The sequence below is a fragment of the Nothobranchius furzeri genome, chromosome 8 (assembly GCF_043380555.1).
Source record: "Nothobranchius furzeri strain GRZ-AD chromosome 8, NfurGRZ-RIMD1, whole genome shotgun sequence".
Taxonomy (NCBI): Eukaryota; Metazoa; Chordata; class Actinopteri; order Cyprinodontiformes; family Nothobranchiidae; genus Nothobranchius; species Nothobranchius furzeri.
The window spans coordinates 54,487,121-54,499,311 of record NC_091748.1 but is presented as its reverse complement, the minus strand read 5'-3'; the positions used below and the strand labels follow the sequence as shown (position 1 = coordinate 54,499,311).

Below are 12,191 nucleotides of genomic sequence, written 5' to 3'. Positions count from 1 at the left end.
CAAATAGGATGATGGGAAAGAAGTTAAGTAAGTACATTACATATATATATATGTATGTATATATATATATATATATATATATATATATATATATATATATATATATATATATATATATATATATATAATCAGAAGATCATAACTATCTTAAAACATAAATAAATAAAAAATTGAAAAGACAAAATGTTATGGAAATTTAATGTTTCATTACTTTGGTCCTATTAACAGATCTGTTGGCTGAATGTCCTAAAAGCATTCACATACAGACACACAGACACACACACACACACACACACACACGCACGCACGCACGCACGCACACACACACGCACACACACACACAAACACACACATTCTTGTCATCCCACACTCACTCACACGTGATCCACTCCCATTCCTCTCTCATCTCTTTGCTGAAATAAACTCTGTGACCAGCTGTTCGGGGCGTTTGCCCAGCGCACTTGCCACTAAGGCCCGGTCCACACGTAGCTGGGGATCTGCCAAAACGTAGATATTTTTCTACATTTTGGCCTGTCATCCACACGGAAACGGAGTTTTTTCACATGAAAACGGATCTTTTTAAAAACTTCGGCCAAAGTGAAGATCTGCGTTTTCTCTGTTTTGGGTTTCTGCGTGTGGACAGACAAAACCGGAGTTTTAAGGTCCGCAATTTCACTTTCCGCGACAACAAAATGCTGACATCACGTGTGCGACCTGTGTTTACACTAGCCGACAGCATGGATGCCCTCAGAGCTGCGCTCGCTTTATCAATTGTCCAAGCGCTTTTTGCTTGTTTGTTTTTGCAAGCGGAATTACTGCTCCTTGCGGAAGACCACAGACGAAGGATGAGGTTAAGAACGGCTGTTGCCTGGCACCTGGCTTCTCCAAGTACTGCCGCCTACAGGTCTGGCATGTCCTTAACAACGTATTTATCCGTGTACGTTTGGACTGAGTTTTTTTTTTAAACGAGGTGGTGTGGATGCAAGTTTTTGGAGGGGCGGATATTCGTTTTTAAAAAAACCCGGCTACATGTGGACTAGGCCTAAAACATGATTTGGTTGTATGTCTGCCTTATTGATTCTTGTCTCTCTCTCTCTAGCTGCAGGAAATGGGTTTATTGGTACACATATTGATAAAATCCATGACACAAAGTAAAATCTCAGTATATATATAGGATTGTGTGTGTGTGTGTGTGTGTGTGTGTGTGTGTGTGTGTGTGTGTGTGTGTGTGTGTGTGTGTGTGTGTGTGTGTGTGTGTGTGTGTGTGTGTGTGTGTGTGTGTGCTAAATACTGAACAGCCTTACGACAGATTGAGGGAACGCTAACATTCAGCAAATCTGAGTTCATGACGATGTGCTGCTGTGTTCTCAGTTACCTCCAGAGCTATTAAAGTGTCAGACTATCAAGTAACTCAAGGTTGAGAATTATTAATATGTCCACGTGCAGATGTTTGGAACTGGTGCACAAGCCTGAAGGCTTGAGGTGATGATTATGTATTCGTAGAGCAGCGGGTGTCAGAGAAGTGCCAACTTAAATCCAGGGTCGGGGGCAAATAGTGTTTTTGAACTTAGCTGCATGAGAGTTGAATACAACTTTCTTTGGACCAAAATGGATGCTATTAAATCTTCTCCTTACATTTTTCAGAAGAAAAAATTACATAATATCTTACACAAAGAATCACTCAGTAATACTGTCTATAGGCCCGAGTGCCATGGATGGAGACTCAGCTTTCATGTAAAAGATGATTTTGGAGGGTCACGCTGAAGTCCTCAGGCATGAAATAAACAAACCAACGGGCCACTATTATGTGTTGCCCATAGCAGGGTCATTATTGTTGAGGTGGCAATGTATCTGGGTAATCTGAAGGCAGTTTGTCCATGATGGGACCCACACACCCCATCATGACTCAGTCATTAAGAATTTGAAGCAGGACTGGCTAAGCCTCATGCTTTGGCTACAACCCAATCACATGGTTTAGTCAGCATAGTGTGATCTTCTTGTGTAGTAGTGCCAGGTTGAGGCCTGGTGCAATCAAGGGTGAATTAAATAAGATCAATGTGAAAACACGGTAAAGACTCAGGAGAACGTCTGAAAAAGACCAAATTTTGAAGTTTATTGAAGAAAGCACGTCGATATTCTTTTCTGTCAGAAGGAAGTTTTCTGAATGTGCTGCAGTTCAGTCACATTCTAATGGGCCATGCAAGTCATCTAAAGAGCAGTGGGGTTTAAATCCAATCAAAGGGGAGCACTGAATAAAAAAAGTGTACAAATTTGTAATAAAACTGATGAGAACACTCTAAAAAGTCTGGTGGCCTGGACTGATTTCAGCACTGGAAACTAGGACCTTTGAAGAAAATCTGTTTCCACTGTAACTGTTATAATTTTGTGTTTATTATTATTACAGATGTCTGCCTCTAAGAAAGGAAACACAATTGTTCATCAAAGGGTTTATTTTTTTTATCTGGATTTTTATCCAATTCTTTTATCCACGCATAATAAAAACTTGGTACATAAAAGGCTAGGCTTTGCTCAAGAAAAGAAAAAGAAAGTTTGCTACATCACTGGTTTATTACATGAAAAAAGAGCAAATATGAAATTACTGTCAAAACCTCACACTTGTACTGTAGCTTTAGCAGATCTTGCTGATTCTCATGAGGGTAGAGTTCAAAATGTGTGGCTGCTGGAACCTAGATTCAACTTCTAAAACTAAAACAGTTCATTTGATTTCATGCGCTTGTTATGTATCAAAGGTGATTACACCTGGCTGGAGGCTGCAATTTAAGCACTAATAAATAATTTCAGTGTTGAAGTTTTTTTTAATTTAAATCACTATTTGAAAGGGTGACAAGCTTCCTAGAAACCGTCAACTTACACACCCAGAGTGAGCCTGAAAAAAATATCCTGTTTCTGTTAAGGGCCATTCAGTCCCTTTACCAGAGGAGCGTGAGTTTGGTCCGCATAGCCGGTAGTAAGTCGGACCTGTTCCCAGTGAGGGTTGGACTCCGCCAGGGCTGCCCTTTGTCACCGGTTCTGTTCATCACTTTTATGGACAGAATTTCTAGACGCAGCCGTGGTGTGGAGTGTGTCGAGTTTGGTGGCAGGAGAATCTCGTCTCTGCTTTTTGCGGATGATGTGGTCCTCCTAGCTTCATCCAGCTCTGACCTTCAGCTCTTGCTGGGTAGGTTCGCGGCCGAATGTGAAGCGGCTGGGATGAGGATCAGCACCTCCAAATCTGAGACCATGGTTCTCGACCGGAAAAGGGTGGCTTGCCAACTCCGGGTCGGGGGAGAGGTCCTACCTCAAGTGGAGGAGTTTAAGTATCTCGGGGTCTTGTTCACGAGTGAGGGTAGGAGGGATCGGGAGATCGACAGGCGGATTGGTTCGGCGTCTGCAGTGATGCGGACGCTGAGCCGATCTGTCGTGGGGAAGAGGGAGCTGAGCCAGAAAGCCAGGCTCTCGATTTACCGGTCGATCTACGTCCCAATCCTCACCTATGGTCATGAGCTTTGGGTAATGACCGAAAGAACGAGATCGCGGATACAAGCGGCCGAAATGAGTTTCCTCCGTAGGGTTGCCGGGCTCAGCCTTAGAGATAGGGTGAGGAGCTCGGACATTCGGGAGGGACTCGGTGTAGAACCGCTGCTCCTCCGGATCGAAAGGAGCCAGTTGAGGTGGTTTGGGCATCTGGTCAGGATGCCTCCTGGACGCCTCCCCGGGGAGGTGTTTCGGGCATGTCCTGCCGGCAGAAGGCCCCCGGGTCGACCCAGGACACGTTGGAGAGGTTACATCTCCAATCTGGTCCGGGAACGCCTTGGGGTCCTGCCGGAGGAGCTGGTGGACAAGGCCGGGGAGAGGACGGCCTGGAGCTCCCTAATTGGGATGCTGCCCCCGCGACCCGGACCCGGATAAGCGGATGAAGACGAAGACGAAGACGAAGACGAAGCTTGTGATTGGTCAGGACGCCACTTCCTGTATATTTGTCACCAGCACTGCTGTAGCTCCATTACAAAATAAACAGACATTTAGCGGCAGACCCAGATTAGATTGAAGAACGCATCGCGGAAAACGTCCGAAAATATAAACATTTAATCACCCTTGAGTGAAGAAGTACAACATACGGAGCAAACGTGGACGGAAACTATGGAAAATGTGGGTTTAGAGGTGTCAATCGCATGAAAAGGCGGAGGAGAATGAAGGACAAATTTGTCCAAGTTTTAAAGTCTCTGAAAAATATATACACATTAGTAAACACACTATCGTGGACTGGATACATGAGTGTTATGGTGACACAGAACAGTGCTACGCCCTCTGTTGTCCTGGCGGGGATTTGCATTGCTATACTCTGCTGCCTGAACCGAAGTTTGAATGTGAAAACCTTTCCGACACTCCGTGTGTGTCTCCGTTGCGGAGCTCACAGAGAAGCACAAGTCAGGCAATAGGCGTTGGAGCCATTGAATCAGAAGGGGAGTTGCCCCAAAAAATATTTTATTAACATAAAATCGTTTGTGTCCGCTCGTATTCTCTAGTACTATCTGTCTTTTATCTGTGCCTGATGTGCGCTGCTGCTGCGAAGCTCATCGACTCAGGCTGTTGCCCCATCGACCCGACTCTGGATAAGCGGAAGAAAACAGATGGATGGATTTATTTGGACGACATGCAGTATTGAAAAGATAGAACACTTGAGAGATATTCTCTAGTTTTGCATGTATTGGCAGACCAAAGTAAAGGATCAAATCATCAGTTTTGTTCTGGACAGGTGGGTCCTTTAATATTCTGTAGGTTTATGGTTAAACCTTTAAAATCCATCCGTTTTAAGACTTCAGTTTTCATGCAGAGCACTGATGAAAACACGTTTTCATTTAAAGAACTTGACGGGGAGATGATTGTGTTCTCGTTTACTTTTAGGTGAATCACTGAGAGGAGAGTGACGAGAACAAACCTGCGAGGTGTCATGGTTGAAGATGATGGAGTTAAGGTCCCCACAGTTGTAGTGTGTAATGAGATCTTCTGTGGTGTAGGAGCCTTGCATGCTTCCAGCACGGACGCCCTCATGCTGCAGCAGTGTCTGGTTCAAAGCAAACAGTACCTGCAGGGGAACAGAGAAACACAAGAAGGATGCTATGAGTTTCTGCTCCTAAAACTCTCTTCTGCGTGTTCATGAGGGAGAATCTCTGTGAGCATGTGAAGGTAACACAAAGCTGTTTTAAACAAAAGTTGCTGCATTTTTCCATACTGACAGCAGGTAAAGCAGATCACTAAAGACAGGACAATAAATCTCTCATTTACTCCTGAAGGGAAAAGAAAGAGACGAAGAAAGAAAAAAACCTTCTAAAAATAATAATTTTTTTCTTTGACCAGTACATAGGAGCAATAAATTTAAAGCACCCATTAAAATCAAAAGTAAGCCCTCTTTAGAAAGAATGTATAGCGTGCAGCCGGCAGCTAACCAAAAAAGCTCCACAGCTGCATCAGACACCAGAGGTTAACCTCCTCTCTCACACCCGCTACAGTCCCACGCCACCTCTAGCAACCTGGCAACTAAGACTGAGCTGTCAATCACTGTTAAGGAAGAATGACAACCAGAACCATTGTTACAGGAACCAGAGGCGTGCTGGATGGAGGTTTTCTTTTTAAATGTTCTACATTTTACTGCAGCAGATTCAAACAGTTCAACTTGACATGACTTGATGAGATGCCAGAACTTAGACCGTTGTATCGTCAAACTAAACCAGACTGATCAGCGTCTATGATCGTAATTACCAACAAAGCCCACTTCGGAAAATGCTGCTGGAAGTGTGTCAGATGATTTGTGGAGCAGCTTAAGGCAAATGCAGCTGCACAACCAATAGAAGCCAATGTCAAATTCTGGGTTGTAATTCATATCATGTTTTCTCAATCATAAATGCCTTTGCCAAGCATATCGGATGATTAAACTCCAGGTAACCTTTCCTGCTGGGATTATCAAAGCTGAGCTTTACCGTGTGACTTCTCCATTTGAGCTCATGGTGTTCCACAACTGGTTTTGTACACTTCATTTGGCTTTGCTCTGCGTTTCTATGTTCAATCTAACATTAGAATTTTAAGTTTATTCACCTTGCCTGCTGGTGGTGGTCGGAGGGACCGGTGGCGCCAGTGTTTGGCAGACCTCGCCTCTGTCAGTGCATCCCAGGGCAGCTGTGGCTACATTGTAACTCATCCCCGTCAGTGTGTGAATGGGTGAATGGCTGACTGTGTTGTGAAGTACCTTGGGGGTTGTAGAACCCTAAGAAGACCCTATACAAATACAGGCCCGTTACCATTTTACATGCCATTCCTTCTTTATTTTTTACTTGTTTCTTTTGTTCTTTTTCCACCATCTGAAATGGCTCCATCCTCCTCTCTCTACCAGTCAACCCTCTCTTCCTGTGTGTTTCCACTGTCGGAACTTCAGGGTAGATTTACATGAAATTCCCAGCATGCACGTGTCTCCACTTGGCCGGGTGGACTTATCGACCTTTTCTGGGCCATGTTCAGGAACGTTCTGGGTACTTGATGAGGGTTAGGTACTTGGAATGGCCCGATGGAGTAGTAATTTTTGGTTAACTCACGCTGCTTGGTTGTAACTCAGTTTTAGAGCAGCTGAGTACACCTTGTGGAGTTTTTTTATTACGGAGAACCAGAAAATGATTAAATTGGGTGTTGGAGACTTATAAACACTCTCCAGCAGGTAAAAAAAAAGCCCACAACAGTCAGGAATCAGCTCGGTGTGATATTGAGACATTGGATTACATGAACCAAGTAGATATTTTTTTCTATAACACGGATTGTTATAACCATAACCACCAAAGGTAAGACAGAATTTGACTTTATGAAATTAGCTTTGCTTGTTCAGCTGCTGCATTGCTCTGTGAGTTTTGCAGGTAGAGTAATGGTACGTAAATTATTATAAAGAGGAGCGTCTGGGCTTTAATTTATAAGGCTGCTTCTGTGGATAGGATCACATTGCATTATTGCTACTTAGTGTCTTTCTTGATATGTGTGTTTAGCAGTTATTTTTTTTTTTTTTGGCTCTTTTATTTAGCAGCTTTTTATTGGCATTGGGTGTTGTTGAGGTAGAAAATGCATATTGCATCATTTACATAAGCCTCTTCCCGTATGTCTGCAGTTGGCATTTGTTGGTGAATGCATGTTTTTGGAACAACTTTGTTGGGTTTGTTGGGCTCACGTTGCGTAAATGGTAATTTGGCATCCACTAGTGGTGATGTGGTTAGCACATCTGGAAAAAGAGCCACCAAAAACAAAATTCACCAGTTGCCACTGCGCTGCTTTAATATTGCCAATGTGGGGCTTTGTTGTCTCACTGAGCACTGTTAAAATGGAGATTCTTCTGGCCATTTGGATGCCACACTTTACATCACGCAGCTGCTCTCATGCTCTGAATGGATTACATTATGATATACTTTGAAAGAATAAAACTTTTGATGTTTTTAATGGTATTGTGGACACTTTTGGGCGCTGATCAGTGACATCACTCACTGCTGAAGCAGTCGCTGAAAGGACCAGGACATTGTATTTCCCGCTCAATTTCCCCCTTATTTACCAACATGCAGGCTTCAATCAGACTTTTATTTATCTTTGCATTGGATTTCCTACATCCAGGAATTAAGTTTGTAATTGGTCAATAACTATGAATGAATGAATGAACGAACGAACGAACGAACGAACGAACGAATGAATAAATGAATGAATGACTTTATTTAAAGAGCACATTTCCTGCATGGTAACAACTAAATGTGCTTAACAATAAAAGAGACTAAATAAAACAATCAGTTATAAAATATGTACACACTTTAACAGCAAATGTTGTGTACATACATAAAATATACACATAAAACTAAAACCTATACATTCAAACACGTACACACTCACACACAAACATTTACACACGCGTGTGTACACACATCCATACACGACCATAAAATTAAGCTAACAGTGAAACATAATTGTAAGCGCTTATCTATGAATAAAAGTATATCTATAAAAGGAGGGTATAAATTAGAAATAATGCAGCCTGTTTATTTAAGTTTGTTCAAATAAAAAAGGTTTTAAATGTATCTTAAAAATATCTGGTGTAGCTGCGTCCCTCTTCTCTAAAGGCAATGTATTCCAGATCTTGGGTGCATATCCACTAAAAGCAGCCTCCCCTGACTTAGAATGTGTATGTGGTATAACAAGATTGCCATGATCTGCAGACCGGAGTGGTCTGACTGCTACATAAGGTACTAGCATGTCTGTAATATATTGTGGTGCAAGGCCATTGAGAGTTTTATATACAAGCAGTAGGATTTTAAAATAAATTCATTTTTCAACTGATAACCAGTGCAGAGATCTTAAAACAGGAGTAATGTGTTCTGATTTATTTGTTCCAGTCAGAGCGCGAGCAGCAGCATTCTGAATCAGCTGCAATCTGTAAGTAGCATACTGAGGGAGGCCAATTAAGAGACCATTACAATAATCCAGCCTGCTAGTTATGAATGCATGGATTAGCTTTTCAAGGTCAGTTTTTGACACAAAAGTTTAATTTTAGAAATGTTCCGTAAATGAAAAAAAAAGTTATTTTAGTTTTATGATTAATGTGTTTTTTAAAATTCAGATCACTATCTAAAAATACACCCAAGTTACGTGTTTCATTTTTACATTGAAGGGACAGAGAGGCGAGAAGCTCTACAACTGTCTGTCTCTGTGCATTTGGACCAAATACAATATTTTCTGACTTATCTTGATTTAATTGTAAGGAATTTTCAGACATCCAGGCATCCATATCCTTGATACATTGTGTAAGAGAGTGAAGGGGAGGTGTATTATCAGAAGACAATGAAATATATAATTGTAAGTCGTCTGCATAATTATGGTAATTAACATTGTGCCTCTGAACAATGTGCACAAGAGGAAGCATACAGTATACAGGTTAAATAATAGCGGACCAAGGATCAAACCTTGAGGTACACCACAAGTAGCCACCAGTTTGTTAGAGTTAAACCGCCCAACTGATAAACATGACTGCCTGTCTCTAAGGTATGTTTGGAACCATCTAAGAACTGGACCGGAGAAACCAACCCAGTGCTCTAACCTGTCTAACAGAATATCATGGTCAACTGTATCAAATGCAGCACTAAGGTCCAGAAGGACAAGGACGGTAACTTTCCTAGAGTCCGTGTTTATGTGTAGGTCATTAACAACCTTAATGAGAGCTGTCTCTGTGCTGTTTTTACTGCGAAAACCAGACTGGTAAGTATAAAAGATGTTGTTTGACATGAGGTAACGGCTGATCTGAGTAAAAACTGCTTTCTCAAGTAGTTAACTAAGAAACGGTAAATTTGAAATTGGTCGATAATTGGAGAACGCAGCTGGAGTTTAAGTTCATTTAATTTTTGTTGTCGTTGTTCTGATTTTTATTGTAAGATTTTTCTTAAGTCTGGCATCAATAAGTTATGATGAAAATCCAAAGTCTCTGCTTTTTGCGGATGATGTGGTCCTCCTAGCTTCATCCAGCTCTGACCTTCAGCTCTTGCTGGGTAGGTTCGCGGCCGAATGTGAAGCGGCTGGGATGAGGATCAGCACCTCCAAATCTGAGACCATGGTTCTCGACCGGAAAACGGTGGCTTGCCACCTCCGGGTCGGGGGAGAGGTCCTACCTCAAGTGGAGGAGTTTAAGTATCTCGGGGTCTTGTTCACGAGTGAGGGTAGGAGGGATCGGGAGATCGACAGGCGGATTGGTTCGGCGTCTGCAGTGATGCGGACGCTGAGCCGATCTGTCGTGGGGAAGAGGGAGCTGAGCCAGAAAGCCAGGCTCTCGATTTACCGGTCGATCTACGTCCCAATCCTCACCTATGGTCTTGAGCTTTGGGTAATGACCGAAAGAACGAGATCACGGATACAAGCGGCCGAAATAAGTTTCCTCCGTAGGGTGGCCGGGCTCAGCCTTAGAGATAGGGTGAGGAGCTCGGACATTCGGGAGGGACTCGGAGTAGAACCGCTGCTCCTCCGGATCGAAAGGAGCCAGTTGAGGTGGTTTGGGCATCTGGTCAGGAAGCCTCCTGGACGCCTCCCCGGGGAGGTGTTTCGGGCATGTCCTGCCGGCAGAAGGCCCCCGGGTCGACCCAGGTCACGTTGGAGAGGTTACATCTCCAATCTGGTCCGGGAACGCCTTGGGGTCCTGCCGGAGGAGCTGGTGGACAAGGACGGGGAGAGGACGGCCTGGAGCTCCCTAGTTGGGATGCTGCCCCCGCGACCCGGACCCGGATAAGCGGAGGAAGACGACGACGACGACGACGAAAATCCAAAGAAGACACAACCTTTAGGCTGACTCTGCACCACTTAGCCTCAAGTCTTTTGGCCATGTGTTAAAGCTTTTCCAAAGGGAAACTGTGAATTAGGTTTTGGGCAAACTCATGGTCAGGAGCTGGCAAAGCACACACTCATTCCAGGATTATTGTAACTCAAGACAGCTTCAGTCATTTCTCTCACATGACAAATTGCTCCAAACAAAACAGACAAGAGGATGGTTGGATGCGTCACCAAGGAAGTTGTTTTAATATTGTCTGTCTCCTGGGAAAAGAACATCTATGCAGCTGTAACTATGGAGCTTCAGTTTGTCCAGGCCTTGAATAAGAGAGCACGTCAGTCAGTGAAGTGAAGGCGAAGAGGGAAAAAAGAAGGCGTGAGAGGAAAAGTGCAAACATTTCTGTGTGTGTGTGTGTGTGCTTGCATGTACATTTGTACGTGTGTGTGTGTGTGTGTGTGTGTGTGTGTGTGTGCGTGCGTGCGTGCGTGCGTGCGTGCGTGCGCTGAATGAAAGAGTGGGTGTTCTCATGCTGAAGTGGCCTACTCACGCTGGCAGATCAACCGTATTGCAGCCAGACTTCTTCAAAGCAGCAAACAAAGACTCCGTTAGCCCACAGAATTTACTACTGCAACTTTTGCTTCTCCCCCTTTTTTTTACACATCTTGTCTTATGCATGCGTGAGAAACTCCAATTGTAATGAAATAAAAGCTGGAAGGGGAAGGGCACGCGGATGGTCTTGGAATCTGCAATCTGAGCACAGCACTCCAAAAATTCATTAGCGAGCGTTGGAAAGAAAACAGAAAGGCAGGGTCAGATCATGGTGGGAGGAATGCATAACAAAGAAATCAGCGAGATCTTTTCAGTTTTATGTCATGGATTAACGTCTGCGTCTTTTGCAGGAAAATAACTTTTTAATTGAATCCTGACAGTTAGCAAACAGAAGACTACGCTTGTTTGATTTTTTTCATTGATGTAATTATGGAATGACAAGATTCTGCAAACAGGTGAGCTCAAACGTGCCAAGATCATAGGTTCTGTTAGACTATCCTGAATCTGAGAACAGACTGAGAGCAGCACAACAACAGAAAGCAGTGTCGGGTCCACTCACTGAACTCCAGCAATTAAGTCATGAGTCTCCAAATAACAGCAGTTAAACACAACACAACACAAGCGCCAACACAACACACCCTTTTTGCTTAAAATGTTTACATTCCCGCTTCTCTAATACACTCTTTAATAGTTTCAATGTTTACTCCCTTTTTGGATGGAAATCAATACTTTCAATTTCACAATTCTGCTGAATGCTCAAAAAAATTAAGAAAGCAAAAGATGCAGCAACACAGCTACTGTTGGCCTTGATTCCTTGTGTGTGTGTGTGTGTGTGTGTGTGTGTGTGTGTGTGTGTGTGTGTGTGTGTGTGTGTGTGTGTGTGTGTGTGTGTGTGTGTGTGTGTGTGTGTGTGTGTGTGTGCGTTTGTACAGTCTGTTTCATAGTTGGTCAATTTTCTTCATGCAAACCAAAGGAATGTAGTGTTGAATTTGCATAAGAGGTTTTTATATTAGCAAAAAGATCGCTCTGTTGCACATTTCACTATTAAAAGTCTGAAATAACCAGAGCCGGATTAAATAAATGGACTACACTAGGCAGGCTGCATCTTTTGGGATCCCCCCCCCCCCCCCTGTTATTTTATGAATTGAAATCTGAAACTTACCAAAGTTACTAGTTCATTCACATTTTACATAGCCTAGACTTCGGTTACAAATTGGTTGTTTGTATGCCAAAACAAGTCATGTGTTGTATGTTAAACATTCTATCAGAGTATTTTTTATATTAATAATTTATACGTCATTACACAGCTGTATTAAAT

General features: G+C 43.0%; 1 protein-coding gene across 1 annotated transcript in view; it reads right to left on the bottom strand.

The window, feature by feature from the left end:
* trabd2b (TraB domain containing 2B) overlaps positions 1 to 12,191 on the bottom strand; it is a 101,933-nt gene that overhangs the window by 39,024 nt on the left and 50,718 nt on the right. Inside the window, exon 3 of the mRNA XM_015971420.3 lies at positions 4,940 to 5,086. Coding sequence (XP_015826906.1) covers positions 4,940 to 5,086 — 147 coding nt within the window. The remainder of the gene's footprint in view (positions 1 to 4,939; positions 5,087 to 12,191) is intronic.